Source organism: Magallana gigas, chromosome 7 (assembly GCF_963853765.1).
Source record: "Magallana gigas chromosome 7, xbMagGiga1.1, whole genome shotgun sequence".
NCBI classification, from domain to species: Eukaryota; Metazoa; Mollusca; class Bivalvia; order Ostreida; family Ostreidae; genus Magallana; species Magallana gigas.
Genome location: NC_088859.1, coordinates 24,490,258 through 24,513,850, shown reverse-complemented (window position 1 = coordinate 24,513,850; position 23,593 = coordinate 24,490,258). Strand labels below are relative to the sequence as shown.

The window sequence follows — 23,593 nt, the reverse complement described above, 5'->3', positions numbered from 1 at the left end:
ATTGAGAATTCGGATATATAAGAATATTTATTACAATGAATAGCCTGATAATTTTTTTTAAAAATGTTTGCTTTGCCTGTATGGAAATGTGCACAAATCGAAGACTTTTAGACCGACCTAACAAAATACGACGCGCCCTAAGTAAACATTGAAATAAACCGTGTCGTTGATAATCAAACAAGGTACGAATGTTTTTGCAGTGGTTAGAAGAAAATATGTAATCTAGCGTTCCATTAGATGAATAACATTTTGAAATGGGCTTAGAATAGCCATGACAATGTTTGCGCTTTTATCCAGTTTCACGGTGCGTTCTCGATGCCCATAGCCTTGTTCCGATTCGTTGAGCTTGTATATACACGGTACACATTTACTTCTTTACATTTTTTTTGGTTTAGGTGGCATGTGAATTCAGGCAAATCTGAATAGCCGGAAGGGACAAAAGGCTTTGTATTCTTAACTGCTACAAATACATTTGATGGTAATCGAAACACAATCATAGGTCGCAATCTTTCAGTTTCCTTCAAATCGTAAGGACATCGTTCAAAAGACAACTATTCTCAATTTAACAGTTTGTTCCCCTGTTGACAAATGAGATGAGAGTTTGTCCAGTTTTTAAGTAAGTCTCACAGCTAACCAGGAACATGGAGGAAAAAGAAGGGACAAATATATTTCAGGAACTATTGAAAGACAAGTCCTTTATAACAAAAGAGTATTACATTGAACCAGAACCAAAGGAAGATAAACCTGAGGATTTCAATTATGTTCTGGAAAAGGATCGTGCCAGTAAAGTGGTGGTCGAGGAACCAGTTCGAGGCCTCGTGGATGCACTACCATCTATAGAAAACACAGTGGTTGGGCTATTCTTCTCTGCTGGCTGGTGTGCCCCTTGTCATGAGTTTGTCCCATTGATCAGGGACCTCTATGAAGAACTGCAAATGAAACGGTGTCCTTTCCAAATTGTGTTTATCAGTTTTGACAAATCTGAGGAAAAGATGAAAGAGTATTTCATGGACTACCATGGAGAATGGTTAGCTGTTCCATTTCATGACAAGGCTCTCAGAGAGTAAGTAAAAAGTATTTTTTCTGGCCTTCTTTTGTAGGAGAATTGCAATTATCACCGGTCTGCTAGAATTGATAATTTTCAACAAAAGTGAGAATAATAAGAAAATGCAAACATGTTTTAATCAGGCATGTTTTTTAAACCATTTTCAGGAGTCCGACTTCCCAGTTCTGATAATTAAGCTGCACGAAATTAGTTGAATATATTAATTAATTCATGTTAGTATATTTCCTGATAAAATATGAAACCAATTTCAAATATAGCTGATGACTTTGTATTTCTTTCCATGTGTAGATCTTTTCGGACAACATATGATGTCAATTCCCTTCCCAAATTAATAGTGGTGAAAGACACAGGGGAGATAATCACAAAAACAGGAAGGAAAGAAGTCCAAGACAGGGGCTTCATTGGTTATAGAAACTGGAGAGAAGCTGCAAATTTAAAAGAGGGTGGGAAACTTCATTCCAGCGCCATCATCAAAAGAGATCGGACACTAGATCCTAAAGACAGTGATGCTTGAGGAACCTTGGCTTCCATTGATTTTGATATCAATAATGCTGGAGTAATGCTGAATTCCTCATTGCTCTCTATGTTGTGCTACATACTAGTACCTGTGCATGCTAGAAGTTCCCTGTTTGGTTATTCGGTTGTCAAATGATGCAAAGTAACCGATTTTAGATTAATATTTAGTTATAGGGCTAACAGTTGTCTCAGGGCAAAATTCGGGTATATATATAGTTATTGACACTACATGTGTCAGAAAAGTTATTTGTACTTTTCTAATATTAATGTGTAATTAATGCAGTGCAATAATCAGCTACCTGTAATTAAAACAGATATTTTTTTGTGACAACTAGTTGTTTAAAAAAAAATCCACTTCCATTTCGATCCTGCTTACTGACTATTTTTTTTACCAATCCATTTCTGTCAGAACTTCTTGCCAAAATAATCTATTAAAATTTACAAGGACACCAGAGCACTGTAGTTGTGTAAAATGTGAATGGGGGGGGGGGGGGGGGGATGGGGTTGATATTGAATACTGTTATAGAATAACGTTATCTGATGCATTAGTGGTTCTATTTGTCTGAAATATTTCTCCATTGTGCTATATAGCACAAGAACTACTACTTTCACATTTATGAATTTTGAAATCGGAAAGACTTGAGCTTCCATAGAATAGCCAGTATGTATATAGGCTTATTCAGTACTGTTAATAATTATAGAACTGCTGAGGATAATAAAATTGTATTTGCTATCAATGATCAATTCATTTTCTAACCAATTTTCATAAGCATTTTACAATTAATACTTTCAAACAATGGACAGGCATTATACTGATTGAGATGCCACATCTTGTTTTATAAAACCAATTACACACAGATTTTTATGCCTGGCTTCTATGCATGTTTCAAGGAAAATGTTTATGTACGAGGGTTGTCCAAAAAGTTCGAGGACATTCGCGTTTTTGTCATTTTAAATGGGTTTATTTATACATATTGTATATCTAAATCTTTGTCATAAAACTTCAAATCAAACTAAAGTGGTTTTGAATGTTTTCCATAGAAATAAAGTAAAAATTTAATATATCAAAGGGTTGCGGAAAGTATGCACGACCCATCGTAAAAATTGTCCAAACTTTGTAACTGAGTTTTTAGATATGAATATTTACAGTTTTTATAAAACATTTCAAAACTTCATAATCTTCTAATGTGAAGTAGTATGTATGGTGTACGTCATTTTCATACGTCATTTGAAAATATTTTCAAACCAGCAGAGGACTTTTAAAAGATATTACGGAAAGAATATATCTTTAAAAACGCCTGAAAAAGCGACGTCATCTGACCGCACGGAACAGCGCGCCATCATAAAAATGTGTCGATAGAAACCAAACAAACGATTGAGGAAACAGGAAAAACATCAAAATAGTTCGAGTCTACTTATACACAAGTGATATTTTGATGGAATATGCGATTGTACCCTCTGACCAGACGGTGAATGCGGCATATTACTCTCAGGTAAACCCAGGACTACGACGTTATGGAAACATCGTTGTAACTCAACGTTAGACTGGGCCGTGCGGCCTGTATAGACAATGTATATACATTGATAACCCCATTCCAAAAATGTACATTGATCTGATTTTTATACATATACATTATTATACTCTATATTACAATATTATAATACTTTCCTGATAATGGCGCTGCTATTTTGAATAAAATTACATGTGTCCACGAACTTTTTGGACAACCCTCGTACATATATGTTTGAGACACTTTTTTACAAATTTGCCTGTTCTTCCATATTTGGAAATGTTCATACTAGTACAAGATTAAAATCTTGCCTATTTTTTATTTGCATGATAGACTATTTTGTTCATTGAGGTTATAATAAAAACAAATCCCAATATTGTACAGGTGATATTACATTGTACTCCAATTTTAAGACTTGAAAAATTCACACGAGGATTCAAATTTCTGAATTTTATTGATATGTTCTGTCTACAACACATAAAAAATATACAATGATAGCATTAAAAAGGGTACTACAGATTCTTGTGTTTAATTCAATACTGATACTTAGGCTACAGATGCCAATGCTGAACCAAGGTTTAATGCTACTAAAATTATGCTCCTATCAGTTGGAAACATTCAGGATTTTTATGGTGAAGAAAAAAAAATCAATACATGTTGTAACTCATTTGACAGCAAGCCACTTTGCAAAATGTGTATTAACATAGAGCTTAATAAGTAAACCATAAATGGAAGGCAAAGACCATTGGACAATTGTTGAGTGAGATAGACACATGTGGCCAAGTTGCAATTCAACACGTACATCATGTTTGCTGCAAGATATTCTGAATTTTATGAATGCCGTAGGAAGACCAGAAACTTGGATCACAATAAAGATACTCTTTAAACATAAAAGTTCTCAACATAACTTCTATCCAAGAAAAAAGGAATTATTTTAAACCATCATAATTACATACATCTTTAATGTAATTACAAACGTAGTAATAAATCTTGATAGTAGTCTGAATAAATAATTGGAGGAGTAATCGGTAACCACACAAAAAAGTTATCTTAGGTTTTAGAATTTGCACAACCGGGCTAAAATGGAAAATGTTTTATATGCATAGTGATGCACCTAAATACTTGAAGCACCAAAATCAGCAAAACAAAACAAATCAATTTTGAAGCAAAACTTAAAAAGAAGATACAGATCATACAATATGCATGTAACTTAAAAATATCCAGATTACACTCATCTATAACATTAAAAAAGTAATTACATGTACATGTCATTTTCACTCTGCTATACAATAACCAGAAAGGAGGTCAAAACTGTAGTGCAATGTGTAGAAGAATTTCTCCACATCAGGTCAAAACTTTCCATGACACACAAGACAAAGAAACTGCACGAAATAAGCATCAGGCTGCCTCCACCAATCAAATGGTTTAAGAGATTGCCTTCATACAGTCTTCGAATCACGGATTGATTGGCCCTCGGACAAGTTCTCCTACAGACTGCTACACAAGGTCTCTAGAATTTTGAGCTCACTTTCTCAGAGGATGGAACTTTGTTGCACCGTCACCAATACTGTGAGAAGTCTTTCTCAATGCTCTGTAAGACAAGAGAAAGGTGTAAAAGGAATTGTAATGATTTTTTTGAGTTTGAAATAGTTGAAAGATTATGAAACATTAATTCATTTATAAAGCCTCTCACTGTATTCATGTATTCATAAAAAGTAACTTTTTATGAAAAGTTTGTTGACAGAACTGACCTTGAAACATACTTTAAACAATTGACTTTCATAAAATTGTACATGATTTTAATGCAATGCAATGTACCTTTCCCTTTTTAATATTAAATAAATTAACCCTGTACCAGTCACAGGATCCTGACTTTAGAAAAATATTTCCTTTCATAGGAAGATAAATTCCTGTTCTATAATAATAATTATGATAGTACAGGAAATTATTTTAAACTAGAGGTACTGTGAGCAAGCTCACAATTGATACCCCCCGCTAAGATAAAAATTATAATGCGTGTATTTTTCCAATTATAGAAAATATTGGATGAATCTATTTCACCGTCAATTTTCTTTAAATAACAACTGTTCTATTTTTTTTAAAACTGTTGGTCATAAGCAATATTTGTGTGAAGTAAGAACATTCAATGCTTCTCCATAAGAAAGATAATGACCAGACACGAATTTTGCTCTTTTTCTGCCAGTGACCTTAACCTTGCCCAAATGACCTAGGGTCAAGGTCATGACACACCCTTTGGTCCTAAGCAATATTTGTGTAAAGTTAGAACATTCAATGCTTCTCCATAAGAAAGATAATAACCAGACACGAATTTTGCACTATTTTCCCAACGACCTTGACCTTGCCCGAATGACCTTGGATCATGGTCATGACACACCCTTAGGTCATAAGCAATCTTTGTGTGAATTAAGAACTTCCAATGTTTCTCCATAAGAAAGATATGGGCCAGACACAAATTTTGCACTTTTTCTGCCAGTGACCTTAACCTTGCCTCAATGACCTTGGGTCAAGGTCATGACACACCCTTAGGTCATAAGCAATCTTTGTGTGAAGTAAGAACTTCCAATGTTTCTCCATACGAAAGATATGGACCGGACACAAATTTTTGTATTTTTTCTGCCAGTGACCTTGACCTTGCCCGAATGACCTTGGGTCAAGGTCATGACACACCCTCAGGTCATAAGCAATCTTTGTGTGAATTAAGAACTTCCAATGTTTCTCAATAAGAAAGATATGCACTCGAATTTTGTATTTTTTCTGCCAGTGACCTTGACCTTGCCCGAATGACCTTGGGTCAAGGTCATGACACACCCTTAGGTCATAAGCAATCTTTGTGTGAAGTAAGAACTTCCAATGTTTCTCCATAAGAAAGATATGGACCGGACACGATTGCACAGACAGACGGATGGACAGACGGACGGACGGACGGACAGACGGACGGACAGACGGACAAGGTGATTCCTATATACCCCCCCAAACTTCGTTTGCGGGGGGTATAACAAGAAAAAACATTTTAACATCAAGTGCCAGTGACACTAGCAGTACAACTTTCATAGCATGTGCATATAGTTGGTGTACTTACAAAGGGTTCAGTATTGGGTGCATATCTTTTCACTGGCTTCCCTTCTTTGTTTACAAGAAACTTTGTAAAATTCCATTTGATGAAGCTAAAGGAAAAAAAAAACAAGATTAACTCTTCTTACTCCTTTTTTGGATTACTTGTACTGGCATTACAAATTTATTTATTATTTATAAGACTAGAACACCCCCTGCCAACAGTAGATCCCTTTAACCTTTAGAAAATCTCTCTCTCTCTCTCTCTCTCTCTCTCTCTCTCTCTCTCTCTCTCTCTCTCTCTCTCTCTCTCTCTCTCTCTCTCTCTCTCTCTCTCTCTCTCTCTCTCTCTCTCTCTCTCTCTCTCTCTCTCTCTCTCTCTAAACTTGCTTATCATCCTAGCAGTAATAGATTTAGATCAACCAAAAAATGTGAAACATAAGCAGAACTAACAAAACCAGTAAATTATCTTTTTTATCTTTCTTTTGAAAAAAAAAAATTAATTTAAATGCTATAAAATCGTTAATTTTCAACTGCTGATAACCATAAATCATTAAAAATTCTAAAAAAAAATCAATGCCTCAGGAATATATACTGTTGCAAGTGGTAAAAATATAGAACTTTAATAAATAACATGCATATTTTATGATAAAGACATTTAAAAGCTTGAATTTTATCCTTTATTACATGACCCATTGTAAAATACTCACTCCCCTAGTGTGCCGCCTTGCTTGGCCTTCAGATACTTGTACAGTGGGTGGGCGTTGTTCCCATTGACATCAATTTTGCTAAACATATCAAATTTAACACCATATCTTTCAGTAACAAATTTCTTTATTTCCTCTTCTGACCCAGGCTCCTTAAAAAATAATTGAAAACAAAAATCTAATTACCAGTAGCAACTTATAGAACTCAAATGACTTGTTAAGTGTAAGAAACTGTGCAAGCCTTTTCAATTCTGTTAGTAAAATTTGACACAGGTACATTGTACCAGTGTGGACATTAAACAGTATATGAACTTAATTGTCAGCATAAATAAATATCTCGATCCTTCTGAAATACAACTTTATACCCAATTTTCCAAACTTGATTAAAAGCAAAGTGTAGAGAATTTGAGTACACTGGCCTTGCATAAGAGACTATACAACTACAACCAGAAGTATGTTGAAGGGCGTGAATGCCCCACCTAATGGTGTATTTGTATTGCACCAAACACAAACAATAGGCTTCTTTGTACAGGACTGAAAATGTGCACATGAATGGAAAATGTTGGGGAAAAGGGAATTATTTTGCATGAAAATTTGTATGAGCACATGGTGAAATAAATATCTTGAACAACTGAATGAATTTATTTGAGAGTAAGGTAAATTCAAATGAAGAATTTGAATAGTAAAGTCAAGATCATAAGCAATGTCAAAGTCAGAAAACTTTAACATATCCTATACAATGTATAAAATATGTCTCCTTTTTTACGATGAAAAAGTTTTTAAAAAGTGTCTTGGAAACTAAGCCAAACAGTGAAGACATAAAGTAAGTCAAGGCCAAAGGGAAGGTCAAGGTTAAAAGGCTTAATGAACATGGTCTTTGCAACTTATCTAAATACAAAATAAGGAACAGGAAAGTCAAAGTCATATAACTTTAAGAGGCCAGGGTTAACAATTGGGACACATAGTTAAACTGTCCTCTACCAGATATGTCAAAGTTTGATGAAAAATCTGAAGCTGAGCTTAATGCAAGTGTAATGGACACAGAGGAGACAGAAAGTGGTCACTGATGACTGACACTATATACCCTGACCATATAAAGTTCTTGTCAGGTCACTCACAGAAATTTTAGGGGGCTACTTGATTCTTACTATGAGTGGCATCTAGTGTGATGTGTTGGGCTCTATCAATTTCTGACATAGTAAGATAGTTATAGTTGAATGCTAGCTTGTCAGAATGTCTACAGTTCTCAAAACAGGAGCAGTATTTGAATGCATATGAATAAGCAACACCCAGTTCTCAAACTCTAAAAAACAGGATGTGTCAAATAAAATATGACATAACTAGATTTGCTTTATAAAATGAAGATTTTTAGTTATTTTTTCAGGCTGTTATGATATGGAATCTTACTTCATGACTGATGCCTGATGCTTTTTTGATGCTCTTCAAGATAGTCTGATAGACCAACAAAAAAAGGGCTTTAGAACAAGTAAAATGCAGTTCATGAAAGGACTTGGAGAAGTTTTTTAACATATTAATCTGATTGGAACAATGTGTCCCTTAAGATGTAGGGAGTGTTGTATCAAGTTGAAGTATAATCACTTAAGATGATTTCAATCTGAACTCTAGGGAGAAAGAAAACTGGGGCCAAACTCTGCTGGAATACCTTTAACAATGTTTAAAATTAGTTCTCAAATACCCTTCTGTCACAATCTCAGCCTCAATGGTATTAAATCTATGGACAAGCTTGCTCACCTGACTTCCAAACTGATTACAGGGAAATCCAAGGATCCTGAGCCCCTTCTCCTCAGCATACTTTTCGTGCAGTTTCTGTAGCTGAGTGTAGTTCTTGTCGGTGAAGCCTCATTTAGAGGCCACATTGACAATGAGAACTACTTGATTCCTGTAAACAAAAAAACACTGAACATCAATGCATGGTATTAGGTAGCTAGCTGATCTGGGTTACTGCAGTATCCCTGGCACCAGTATTCTTACACTATAAATATCAACAACAAAAAGGTACTAGCAGTAAACTGCTCAATTTAGACAACAATATACTGTGGAGTCATTAAGTTTAGTTGCCTGTGGGCATCAGTTTTCATATATTCGGTGAAAAAAATCAAAGTTTCAAGGAAACATAAATTCATGGTCAATGATCCTATCAATACAATATGGTATATCATTATATTGGTATATATATGCACTTCAATGAACGATTGAGGATCAACCCAACAACATAATTCATGAAAATTCAACACATATCTGTATTATATATAATTATCGATGAAACCATAGTACATCATATATTGACTACAGAAAAATGTAAACTTTAAAAAATGTTGAAATCTTTTTTATCTTTTAAACCATCATATAATGTAGCTGCAATAATGTAATTCTCTGGATTTTTGGTTTCTTTTTAGGTTTTTTTTAATAAAGGGAGGGGGGAATGTTTCAGACGAACAACCAGAGGCCCATGGGCTACATCGCTCACCTTGGGCAACAGTTTGCGACCTGGTCCGACAGATCAACTGTTGCCCTCTACCCCAGTCAACAACTGTTTTGCTATACCCCTTCTATTCAATAATATGTTTTCGCGGAATGTGACGTCACCGGTCAACAGTCTTTTTTAACAGTCGATTTTAACAGTTCCAATCTAACAGTTCCAGTCCAACAGTCAAAATGCTGGACATTTTTCATATAGAGTTATATAGTAACTGTTTTACAGGGGTATAACAATTGACGTTATAAAATCTGCTTTATGGAGTCATATTAATACATAATATCTGGATGATGTAGTTCTGTATAAAAAAGGTTCCAAACTTTTTTGGGTTTCTAAGACAAAGATTTTATTCTCTATATTCCTATGTATAAATTGGACCCCCCCCCCCATTGTGGCCCTCCATGTCCCCAGGGATCTTGATTTGAAAAAATTATAATCTATCATACCTGAGGATGCTTCCACAAAAGTTGAGTTTATCTGGCCAATCTATTTCTAAGAAGAAGATTTTTGAAGATTTTTTTAAAGATTTTTTCTATATATTCCTAATGACCCCCCATTGTGCCCCCCCCCCCCCCCCCCCAACCCCCCGGGATCATGATTTGAACAAACTTGAATCTACCATACCCGAGGATGCTTCGACACAAGTTTCACCTTTTCTGGTTAAATGGTTTTTTCGAGAAAAAGATTTTTGAAAAATACCAACAAATTTTTAATACTTTTTAATTATCTCACCCTTTCAAGAAGGTGTGGCCCTTTACTTTAATAAACTTGAATCCCCTTTACCAAATGATGTTTTGTGCCAGATTTGGTTGAAATTGGCTTATTGGTTCTGGAGAAGAAGTTAAAAATGTTAAACGTTTAAAGACAGACAGATGAACACTGTACAAAAAGTGATTAGAAAAGCTCACTAATATAGCTTTCAGCTGAGCTGAGCTGAAAATAAGAGAGAGCTACATTTTTGCAATTAATATACATCTATATTTTAGAATCAATTTTCACATTGAGTATCTGAACACAAATTTTTCAGAAACACGAGAATGCAAAATAAATCTATGAATTACAACAGGGAAGTAATAAATATGCTAATCAATGGAAAAGCTTGACTTTAAAGCAATTTATATAACCAATGACATGTAACTACAATATCTATTTAGGTAAAAACTGTGCATAAGATATCTATAAATAGAAATAAGTGAACAGAGTAGATTTCAACAGAGTAACAATTACATGATGCCTTGAAAATTGCATACATTTAGATGCACGATCACATAACAACCATCTTATACTTGAAAATAAGCTACCTTTGTAGATATACTATATATAATACCATTGCTCGTGTTTAGTTTTTCCAACAAACTACCCTAGTAGGTACATTGATTCAATACTTTGTATCCCAGTAATCATTAGGGAAAACACTGAGAAAAACAAAATCGAACATATCTAAAGTTCTTCTTGGGAAGAAGCTGTTCATTTTATTTTTTAATTCAATTTTTCAATTGATTTTAATCAACATGCTGCATGTTCATGGAAAAGCTTAAAACTTAACAGACTTTGTCACAGATCTTAAACATGAATAATTATACATACACATAAACTACAATGCAGAACTGTCATCATGCATTGTACAATTTGTTTTCAGATTAAAAACAGAACAAAACTTTAAATACCTGTACTTTTCTAGGGACACTTCATTTCCGTCAATGTCTTTCACAGAAAAATCATAAATGGACTCTGCTGACTTCCATTCTTCCTTTGATTTAGCCTGTAAATCAGAAAACAAAAGCTTTCTTAGTGAACTCCTTGATTGGTAACAACTGAAATGAAGTTTAACTTCACAGGCAAAAATTGTGTTCCACCACGTCTTAATTGCCAACATATCGTCTGTGTGAATAACTGTTGCCTTGAATTAGCTAAATACAACTTCTTTTCTAGGAAATAAACAAATGATTACCATTTAAGATTAACACTTTGTAAAGGCACAATGCATTACCAAAAATAGAGTACACATTGATGCCTTTAAGTTTATATACCTGTATAAAGGACATACAACTGCTTTCTGTTTGAGAACACATTGTCACATTAGCCTGATCACCTGATGGTGTGTGCAAGTTAAACACCCATGAGGGGAATTGAGTGTTTTAGTGTCCTAATGACACAGTCATGTGCCCTGTGTGTCGACATGATCATCACTTCAATGATACATCCTTACATCCTAGCAACTGACTTTTCCGGATACATGTACATTACATGTTCAAAACATGATGTATATGTACAATGATAAAAATAGATACGGACCTAAGACTATAAATCATTAATTCATATGTTTTATCAAGAATACTTAAATGAAATCTTGTGATCTTTGTTACTTTACTTTCATTTCAGTAGTGAATCTACAAATGTATGAATATTGAAGATTTTTCTTATTCAGGTCAATATTAATTAAAGTATCTTTCTGGTGAAGGGTTTAATATGCATTTGTTTTAATACTTTCAAGTAATATACTAGTACTTAAGGCAATTCTACACCCACGATGTGGAGAGTCCTGGAAAAACCTTGACTCAAACAGAAACTATAGCTGAATGTTCCAGCTTTTTTTCCTTATTTTTTAAGTATTCATTAAATGGGATTCTAACAGTTCAATTAACATTCTGAGCATGATTTGATTCCCTTGATTTGAAGCAAAAATTAAAAAGAGGTAAATATTTCAATGTACAGGAACATGTACCTGTTACAAAAGTCTTTGCTTTGAATTATCCTTGCTTTTATTTAATAAAAACTCACATTTTCAAACTTTAACAAGTTGAGTTTAATTGAAGAAGGCATTCATCTTAGTAGGCTGGGCTAGATTTATTTACATGCTATATAATTTGAACTGACATGAGGAGTAGCAGCTGCAGGATAATCTTGGTAGACATTTGCATCAGATTGATATTTGGACTGACGTCTTCGACAAAGGCATAGTCTTAGTCCCTACTGAAACCAAGCTGTTCCTCTATTGAGATCATATCTGCAGACTACATGGTTCTTTGAGCAACATTTTAAGATCAAATAAATAAGCAGTAAAAAATAAAAGAAACAAGAGGTAAAGTTTTAACTACCAGAGCGAGTTGGCCTGTTATAAAATGCTTTGCTCTATCTATGCTGTTTTTTATTATTTTTTTTATTAAAAACTCACATTTCAAACTTTAACGAGTTGAGTTTTATTGCACGAGGCATTCATCTTTCTCGGGTAGGGCTATATTAATTAACAATTTACACGCTATATACCGGTAATTTGAACTGACATGAGGAATAGCAGCTGAGGATAATCTTGGTAGAGATTTGGATTGGAATGATTTGGACTGATATCTTCACCAAAGACATTAGTCTCAGTCCATATTGAAGCCAATTAAGCTGATTCTCTACCGAAATCATATCTGTGGACTTCACTGTTCTTTGAGCCACATTCTCAGATCAAAACTGGTACAATATTGTACTTCTAATCAAAGAATCCAGTTATTAAAATCAAGATTAAATTCAAAGACAAGGGTAAAAGTTATTTTCATGTCTAGCCCATTTGTCTCTCTCAATGATTATGGCATTAATTTGATTTAATTTGTAAAATCTTTTCGATAAACTACTCCTTAACTGTCTATTACTTTAAACTGCACATTCAATGAGGATTAGCACTTTTTGTTTCTTTTTCTACTATTCAAACTTAAATTATCATTTAAAAATTAAGTCTATAATTTGCCCCAAAATATGAAAAAAATGTCCACCTGATAAAAAATTTTCTATTTGAACATCAGATTTTTATATTTTGGTTAATTGAGTCATATATTGCATCCTCAATGAAAATGAAAAAAAAACATGGGAGGACCTACATAATTGTGCAATCACTGCAGTTTCAAGATGGCAAAAACGTGCACAAAACTGTTTTTGATCTGTTTTATGGGCTCTGGAGGCAGTGAATTCCTAACATTAATCGCAAAGATCATCTTATTAGATATAGATATTAAGAAATCTGCTATAGTGCTCAATCATCATAATTTTTAATTTTTGAAACCAGCTTAAGTTGGATCATAATCATTAAGCATTGGTAACACTCTTATCACTATAAGCTCACAATCAAAATTTGCTTGTAGTGCATGTACTGTGTATGAATACAAGCATGCAGACACTCTTTTTTCACAGAAAATAGCCTAGATTTATAAAACCTTCTAATTTGTAAATGCATCACCAAAGTTAGGCAATTTAACATTTATCAACTGATTGAACTATTATTTTGTAACCTAAATATTATACAATAAGTATAATTTTGTAACCATTGAGGGAGTCAGCATTATTCCAGTTCCCCAAGAGCAGGCCTTTCTCACCAAGACAATTTAATCCAACGGAAATAGGCTTGGTTGAGGGGAACTGGAATCTTGCTGACTCCCTCAATATATACTTTATTTAACTGTTTTATATTTCAATACAAACATTAATATTATAAATCAGAAAAAAGTAAAATTATAACGCGAACTTTCCATTACTTTTTGTTGTTTGCTAATGTAAACTGGTTTCCAGACTACTTAATCAACTAGTTTCTATTTAATAATGAATATTGATTACTATAAAAGTACAGTCAAACTTTGTTATCTTGAACTCTCGAGAAGAATTCTAAACATTTTCCTATATATTTCTCTGTTAAAGTTTTAACCCCTCTTTGTGCCCCAGTATTAGTCCGATGATCACAGCTTTATAAATTTAGAATCTACATTATTTAAGGATGCTTGAGTAGTAATCTCACAAACTGAAGAATAGTAGTTTTCCAGAGGAAGATTTTTAATCATTTTCCCTTTATATTTCAGTCTATGTTAAACTTTGAACCCCTTCTGGCACCCCAGTATTATATCGAGGGTCATCGCTTTTATAATTTAGAATCTTCACTATTTAAGGATCGATGCTTATGTAGTAATCTGATCGACAAATTGAAGCATTGTAGTTCTCGAGAAACAGATTTTTAAACACTTTCCCCATATAGTTCTATGTTTCACTTTGAATCCCTTCTGGGGCCCCAGTGTTGGCCTGGAAGTCACGGCTTTTACAATTTAGAATCTCCACTTTTTGAGGATCCTTGCATAGTAATCTCATAAACTGTTACATTGTAGTTTTCGAGAGGATTTTTAAATATGTTTTATATATATATATTCTATGTTAAACTTTGAACCCCGCCTTGGGCCCCTATTTTGGTCCAGGGGTCACCATTTTTACAATTTATAATCTTCACTATATAAAAAGCTCTTGTGTAAATATTGGCATTTCTGGTGAAGTGGTTTAGGAGAAGAAGGTTTTTAAACATTTTCCCTACATATTCCTATGTTAAACTTTGAACCCCGCCTGGGGCTCAAATTTTGGTCCAGGGTTTTTTTTTCATAATTTAAAATCTTCACTATATATACAAGCATTTGTGTAAATATTGGCATTTCTGGTGCAGCACTGGTTCTTGAGAATGAGATTTTTGAAGACACACACCCTATACTCACTGTTTTTGCAATTATCTCCCTTTTAAAAAGGGTTTAGCCCTTTATTTTAATAATCTAGAATCATCTTCCCATAAGAATGCTTTGTACCTAGTTTGGTTAAATTTGCCCCAGTGGTTTTAGAGAAAAAGTAAAAAATTTGAAAAGTTTACAGAAAGATGGACAACGGGTGATCAGAAAAGCTCACTTGAACCTTCGGTTCAGGTGAGCTAAAAATGAATAGAAGGTTGGCCTTCGTACAATAGACGATATGTATTATAAGAAGAAATTAAGCATGGACAAGACTTGTTCACATATCATGTGACATTGTTATTCACCAAAATATCACCAGCTGAGGTAGCTGCAGGTCTGAAGCTTCCAGTCAAAAAAAAATGCAGTATGACGACCTGGGAGACACAGTTTCTTGCATGTTAAAAAGTTGCAATTTACAGAACCACTTTGCACATAAATTTGCAAAACCACATCAGACTGTCTGAATGAGCATTCTCCCCCTGGATTCCTAGACAACATTACAGTGTACTGAATGGGTTATCAGTTTGAAGAAAAAAAATACGACAGGAAAAATGCAGCTTTGAGCTCAGAAATCTTGACAAGAAAATAATTCCATATATACAATGTATATCTGTGTCTGTTACATGTATTAAGTAAACACTGGGTGATAACTAACAGGATTTTTCACATCTAAATAATTGTAATGTCATAAAAAATATATAAAGAGAAAAGAGTAAAGCCTTGCTATATAGAATGATTCATCAGAAGTTGAGAGAATGCCTATGGTAGGTGTAACTCAGAAACAATTATGTAAGAGGTATAATACCTCAATGGTTGCAAAAAGATGAGAGGACAGAATATCGAGGAAATTGTCTAAGCTTACCGCTAAGTTTAGCAATTCAAGACATGGGTGATCCACCTTACCAGAGAGATGGCCTCTATTCGATGTTCAGTAATTATTGTAGGTACATGTTAATATACATGACACATTTAATAAATGTTATGCATTAAATAATAATGAACCTCTCTGATTCTCAGGTTATGATGTTTTATTCACTGATTGCAATTATATGTGAAAAAAAATATCATAAATAATTCACTGGTTAGAGTCCACATTAATTGTTTTATCCTAAAGTCAAGAATGATTGAATCAAAGTTAATTACATATCAAAGATGATAGACATATGGTAAGTGTTACATATCTTAGGTTAAGACGGCATTCCCATCATCACCGCATCTATTTCTTTGAATCTACACAGTTACTTAATGTCATAATCACGCTAGTGATAAGGTTTGTGATATTATCAGACTTCAAACTAAAAACACACAGTTCGATTTAAATAAAATTTATAATTATATAGACCACCAGTAACTCATACACCAGATGGGGCATGATAAATGTCAAGTGATCAATTCATGGTATTCGGAAATCAAATTAAGTTAAATAATGCTGGTACAATATCAGTTCAGAATAATCATCAGGCTGGATTTTTAGAAAGACATGTTTATTTTAAACTAATATTTCAAAATAACATGATATATATTACTATGAATCTAGCTACAAATATCTTGTTTACCTAATTGTATCTAGAAGTTTTCATGCATGTAGCAAGATCAGAGCACTATAAAAAACATAGGTAATCACAGATTACAAAGCTCACCGAGACGAGGCATCACCCCTATGAGACCACCTTTATCATATTATATGAAAATCATACTTTTTGATCTTGGGTATTCATGGATTCTGTTTTGACACAAAATCATATATCATCTGTTAAAAAATTGTATGATAATCATATGTTCATATATTAATCAATATAATAATATAAAATTAAATATTGCATCCTATCATACTTACAATATATATCATATAATACAATAAAATACTGTAATAAACAAAGACGATATTGTAAATATGAAATGACATTGTATTGTGTTAAACCTTATTGTATTTGATCACATAATACAACATTATTATATATAATACAATATTGTATTAAATGATACAATATCATATTACATAATACATCATAACATTGAAACATATGATATTATATTGTATAATATAGTATGATATATTGTATTGTATGATATTGTATAATATTTGATACATAATATGATATTGTATCATATGATACAATATAATTTGATATAACATTGTATCATATCAAATGATACAATATTATGTGATAAAGTAAAATATTATATAATACAATATTATACATACATATTGTATCATATGATACAATAATATATCATATAAACCAATATCATATTAAACAATATCGTATGATACGATAATATATAATATAACAATATCATATAATATAGTTCAGCGTGATATAATTGTAAATTACAGAAACCAATATCATATTATACAATATCATATGATACAATATAATATTGTATCATAATATACAATACTATACAAAACAATATCATGATACACTATCAAATCATAAAATATCCAAAAAATTGATACAATATCATATCATATAACTTTTTACAATATAACATATGATATTATATTGTATCGTATTAAACAAAAGTGTTTCATATCATACAATACTTTATCATAGGAATCGTGTTATATCATTTAACAACAACCTCATCTTTCTATCAAGCAGGTTTAAGTGAGGTAGGAGATTTCTTTAGCATCCTTGATAATGGAGATCAGGCTCTGCATCTGAAGCAACCTCTGCGTTTCATTTATAATATAGTTAAATCAACTATGCAAGCTATTATCTATAAATCATGTGACCTGTTCAAAAAAATCTAAACCTCATCCAGCATCCGAAACCTATGGCTCAGATTCAGCATTCAAGCCTGTCAGGTGCATCAGTATACATAAGACGCATCTCCATGCAAGTTTGGTGAAGTTCAGACCAGTAATAACTAAGATATCATCATCAGAGGGCACAAGCAATTAAAACTTAACCTGCTCCAGCATCCACAACCTATGGCTCAGATTCAGCATCCATGCCTGTCAGGTGCATCTGTATCATAAGACACACCATCCATTCAAGTTTGGTGAAGTTAGGACCTGTAATAACTAAGATATATTTTTTAGCATCCTTGATAAATGAGATCAAGCTCTGCATCTGAAGCTTCCTCTGTGATTCATTCATATTACAGTTTAGTCAACTATGCAAGTTTGAAATAGTACTATCATCTATTAAACATGTGACCTGTTCCAAAAAACTTAACCATATCCAGCATCTGAAACCTATGGCTCAGATTCAGCATTCAAGCCTGTCAGGTGCATCAGTATCATAAGACGCACCATCCATGCAAGTTTGGTGAAGTACGGACCAGCAGTAACTTAGATATTGCTATCAAAGGGCACCTGCAACAAAAACTTTAACCTGCTCCAAAAACCTTAACCTCCTCCAGCATCCGAAACCTATAGCTCAGATTCAGCATTCAAGCCTGTCTGGTGCATCAGTATCATAAGACACACCATCCATGCAAGTTTGGTGAAGTACGGACCTGCAGTAACTAAGATATCATCATCAGAGGGCACCTGCAACAAAAACTTTAACCAGCTCTAAAAACCTTAACCTCTTTCAGCATCTGTAACCTATAGCTCAGATTCAGCACCCAAGCCTGCCTGGTGCATCAGTATCATAAGACACACCATCCATGCAAGTTTGGTGAAGTACGGACCAGCAGTAACTTAGATATTGCTATCAAAGGGCACCTGCAACAAAAACTTTAACCTGCTCCAAAAACCTTAACCTCCTCCAGCATCCGAAACCTATAGCTCAGATTCAGCATTAGGCCTGTCTGGTGCATCAGTATCATAAGACACACCATCCATGCAAGTTTGGTGAAGTACTGACCTGCAGTAACTTAGATATTGCTATCAAAGGGCACCTGCAACAAAAACTTTAACCTGCTCCAAAAACCTTAACCTCCTCCAGCATCCGAAACCTATAGCTCAGATTCAGCATTCAAGCCTGTCTGGTGCATCAGTATCATAAGACACACCATCCATGCAAGTTTGGTGAAGTACGGACCTGAGTAACTTAGATATTGCTATCAAAGGGCACCTGCAACAAAAACTTTAACCTGGTCCAACAACCTTAACCTCCTCCAGCATCTGAAATTTAGGACTCAGATTCAGCATCCTAGTCTTTCAAGTCCATAAGTAGGTCCAGATGCATCATCCATGCAAGTTTGGTGAAGATAGGACAAGTAATAGCTTAGATACAGGACATGCAACAAAAACTTTAACCAGGTCCGGACGCCGACGCCGACGCCGACGCCGAGGGTATAGCATAAGCTCCCCCTGACTTCGTCTCGGTGAGCTAAAAAGCGCTAAATGAATATATTACAAATTAAGAAATGATTTTAATATTAATTTGAATCCTGGAATTAAAACTAGTATACATGTAGTTGACTCCACTATTAAACCTAAATTCTTTTGCATAACACAGATGAGTCGGTGCAAGCAATATATTTACTAAAAGATTCCTAAAATGCAAAAAGTTAGAAATTAAAGACTATTTAAATATTTTCCTTGTGAAACAATACACCTTAATTTCTGTAAATATAATTTTTGCAGTATTTTGTCTGAATTAGCAAAGTTCCCCTTGGGTGATGATATTGTCAGATTGTTAGAGATGGTTTAGATTTGAGAATCTGTCCACAGAATTTCCTGCTATTAAGGATGCTTATGAATGTAATAAAACTCTTTTTGTAACTAGCAAGAACTCACGGTTTTCATTTAAACAAAAATTAAGCTATACTGATGACTTTTGATATTGAAGACAAGGAAATTCTTAATTTTGGGGCAAATTTATAAATGATAACATGTTATATTGGGCACACACTTTTTATATATTGCATTCCTTTTAACTGAAATGGTACAATATTGTTGGAATAAATAATGTCGTTTATTACTATAATTGTTATACTTCAATAATTGTTATACTAATTCATTGGCATATCTTTCCCTTGTAATTGTAATATTTCATATTCCTCACAGTCTTGGGGTCTAAATTAGAAATACAACTGTAAATGTTCTATTTATGGCACACCAAATTCACAAAAATGAGCTATAAACATGGTTTCACATTTGATGAATTAGGTTTATTAACTGATAACTATAGTTTACGAACAGCAAACTTTAGTTAACGATTCCCTAAGTATAATTTCATCTGTAAAACTATATTTAACAATTGTAAACTATAGTTTACAAATGATAATTTAAGTTTATCTGTCTGCACATGCAAATAACGTTTACAATAGATTTTGCTGATATAGATATAGATTCACATCTGTAAAACTATAATTCACATTTGTTAACTTTAGTTAGAAGTTGTTAATCATAGATTCACAAAAGTGAAACTTTATCAAATAAACTATGTTTTGCTATGGCAAATTGTTGTTTTCAGTGTTAATCTACACTTCTAAAACATAGATGATCATGTTAACTATGACTTACAGATGTGAAATATACATTAACAGCATTAAACAAAGTTTTACAGATAAAAAACAAGATTGATCAACTATTAACTATTATAATAGTTTACTAACGCTTAACTATAGTTATCTATAGATTACAAACTGTAAACTACAGTTAATGATTTGTCAATTACTAGTACTCCATGAACTATAGTTTTCATCATTTTCAAAAACATATTTAAGAGTTGTAAACTATACTGGCGTGCGACCAGTTCTCGCCGAGTGCCATTTCTCGCCAGTACATTGTGACGTCATTTTATCAACACATAAAATAATATACGAAAAATGACGTCACAATGTACTGGCGAGAAATGGTACTCGGCGAGAACTGGTCACACGCCAGTAGTTTATAAATGATAATCTAAGTTTATCTGTTTGCAATTAACATTGAGGATAGATTTTGCTGTTAAATATAGATTCACATCTACAAACTTTAATTTACATTTGTTAACTATAGTTTAGAATTATTAATCATAGTTTAAAAATCATGAATCTATATTTATCAGATAAAATATGTTTTGCAATCAGTGCTAATTAACGACGTTAACTAAAGTTTTCTGTCTGTAAACTATAGTTTACAACCGTTAAACCTAGTTTATCGACTGTGATACTTAATGATTAGCTCATTTTCATGACTTTGGTATGCAATATCTTTTCTGTTCTGTTATTCAGACATCTGAATCAAAAACGGCCCTAATGAAAAAAAACATAAGAAAAAAAACCCCTCAAATATTACGTCTTCAAAAAAGAAAAAAAAAACATTCTTGCAATTGTCCCGAAAACCTACATGCTGCACGACAAGTGTTATGCAATCATTGCATAAAGGGCATTTCATATCAAGGTGTAGCTCTGCATATTTATCAGACGAATAAAATTGACTGTTTTAACAACAAAACATAACACGGTTATATTTGCGCACTTGAACAAAAATTGTTACCTGCACAGACGGAACATGCCCCATGCCTATTGCGCTTTCCAAGCAAAACTTTGTTATGATGCCAACGCAAGTTATATTTATATCAAAAAACGGAGGCGGATCACAAATCCATTCTAATTTTTTATAAAAAAAAAATAAAAGAATGATGTGACGGTAACTTATGTTTAATATGTAAAACTTGTGCCATATGTCAAAAATTAGAAACCCTAAATGCGACTTACCATAACTTGCACCAGAGATGATAACACACCCGGCTTAGCCCAACGAGATACCTTTGAACCCACTTCTCTTATCCACAGGAAATTGTGCATAGCATCGTAAATATTCAGTGTTGGGCCTTGGGTAAAATTAGTCATGCGTGCTTAAAAAAATAAAAATAGGGTATTTTTTTTCTTTTCTTTTCTTATAACGTTACAGCAAAGAATATACAATAATAATATCTGTGATAAAAATGAGGAAGAGGGAAGATAAATTTTGGTTCCATAAAATGTTTTGATCGCGGTACCTTATGTAGTTGGATAAAAGAGAGATAACTCTTACCGAACGTTGCATTTAACTTAGGTTATATAGAATATTGAACATATTTTATTGACTAACGTTATGGTATTAACCAGAGAGATAAATAACTCTGTATAAACAATGGTAAATTATCAAAAGGATTGGACAGTTGCCAAATTCAATACCCAAATACCCAAAGTTAGAATTTCGGGAAGAACGTATCTGTGAACAGTTTCGACAAAAGTTCTTTTAAATACTCCGGTGCTTGCATGACCCTCTGAACAGTTGTACATGAATGTTAGAATTTTAAATGATATTCTGCATTTGATCGGTACCCAATGAACTTCGGATCGGTAAGGGCTATTATACAGTAGAACTGTCATATTTTCTCCGATTTTTGCACACAGATTTTGAATTCTTTGCATTTTATTTATTTCTCCTTGCGCTATTCCAGATAAAATGACATTGCAATAATCCAAATGAGAAATAACTTTCGTTAATTCGTCGATAATTACTGCACAGTCCTCAAGCTCGCGAATAGCGTTGGTTTCACCATATGTCGATGATAGGTTGAATCGTTTGTTTGCGGTGTGGTGATCTGCATATGGACGGAGGAATAACGTTGAATAAGGTACCAGCGTACGTTAAATATAGTCATGGTCCTAAGAGGACTGGGGAACGCTGCATTGCAGCAGACGAACAGAAGATGAAACTTGGCAGGCTTGAGGTCGCAAGTATGATTACAGCCATTTTAACGCTGTCCGACGAGTTCCATATTGTTTTTGAAGTACGTTAATTAAAAACTCATATAAATGATTGAACAAATGTTTGATAAAAATTATATCATGGTCTACGGTGTGGAGCGCAGCGCCAAGATCGATTGCAATGAAAGCTGTTACTTCTTTTTTTTTCCATAGCGTCAAGATGGTCATTTACAAGTCGCAAAAGAGCATTTTACAGGATCGGGAACATCTGTATGCTGACTGAATTTTGGGGGGAGCAGGTTATGTTTGTTTACTATAGCATATTGAGTCTTATAAAGAGCTGAAATGACAGTTTCTTTCTACTATTAGAAGCAGAAAAATTAAATTATAAGGAATTAATTCAATACAGCATAGAGATAATAATGCCAAACATTAGGCTGATAAAATTGGATAACAATAGAAATAAAACAAGTTTTCATTTGGGATAAAAATTTAAATAACGAGAGAAGTTGGAGCCATCAGCTGAAATCTATCTTCGAATCGACGAATATGGTTAATATATACCAAACACAACGATCTGCGACATCCAACAATTTATTGTCATTCAACATTCTAGTTTGGTAAACACATGGCTATCAGATCTCGAAAACTCAGCGAAACTTAGAACATACCGGTTAATAAAACAACACTTCACCACTAAAAAATATGTGCTGATGGACATTCCAAAAAACATGAGATCCACTATGGCGCAACGTAGATGTGGGATACTCCACTTCCGTGTGGAAACTGGGCGGGATAAGAATAAGAAGGGATAAATAATTGAGGATCATCAGTTATTACAGTTTCAACTCAAACAAAGACTATTTGAATTGATCGAATATATGTATAGAAAGAGCTCTATTGACAAAAATGCCCAAGGGACACCCAACAAACCCCACTGATGCCTGCACTTTGTGTTTTTATTGTTTTTACGGAAATATAATTTACAACATTATTATCTTTTTTTTTTCATGGAATTCACGTATTTTGTGCATATTGACGGGTTATTATGTGATAAGCCCAGGTGAGTAATTTTGTCCACGGGTCTCAAATGGTGCTCAATTTTACCGAATTCTGAATGC

General features: G+C 33.6%; 2 protein-coding genes across 7 annotated transcripts; one reads left to right on the top strand and one right to left on the bottom strand.

Moving 5' to 3' along the window:
- Window positions 1-86: 86 nt before the first annotated feature.
- LOC105330307 (nucleoredoxin-like protein 2) lies at window positions 87-4,082 on the top strand. Of its 3 annotated transcripts, none has more exons than XM_011431926.4 (3): window positions 87-182; window positions 396-1,063; window positions 1,355-4,082. In XM_011431926.4, the coding sequence occupies exons 2-3, from the start codon at window positions 642-644 to the stop codon at window positions 1,578-1,580; spliced, it is 648 nt and encodes a 215-aa protein (XP_011430228.2). In that variant the 5' UTR covers window positions 87-182; window positions 396-641; the 3' UTR covers window positions 1,581-4,082. The 3 variants fall into 3 exon arrangements, with proteins under 3 accessions (XP_011430228.2, XP_011430227.2, XP_034312376.1); XM_011431925.4 differs by having other exon boundaries at window positions 116-304; XM_034456485.2 differs by having other exon boundaries at window positions 116-1,063.
- Window positions 3,532-21,647, bottom strand: LOC105330305 (glutathione peroxidase-like). Of its 4 annotated transcripts, none has more exons than XM_034456487.2 (6): window positions 21,492-21,647; window positions 11,037-11,131; window positions 8,625-8,772; window positions 6,876-7,024; window positions 6,194-6,278; window positions 3,532-4,684 (listed from the first exon to the last, which is right to left on the bottom strand). In XM_034456487.2, exons 1-6 carry the CDS (start codon window positions 21,624-21,626, stop codon window positions 4,652-4,654), a joined length of 645 nt encoding a protein of 214 aa, XP_034312378.1. In that variant the 5' UTR covers window positions 21,627-21,647; the 3' UTR covers window positions 3,532-4,651. The 4 variants fall into 4 exon arrangements, with proteins under 4 accessions (XP_034312378.1, XP_034312380.1, XP_034312379.1 ...); XM_034456489.2 differs by lacking the exon at window positions 21,492-21,647 and adding an exon at window positions 21,271-21,401; XM_034456488.2 differs by lacking the exon at window positions 21,492-21,647 and adding an exon at window positions 11,400-11,539.
- Window positions 21,648-23,593: the final 1,946 nt, after the last annotated feature.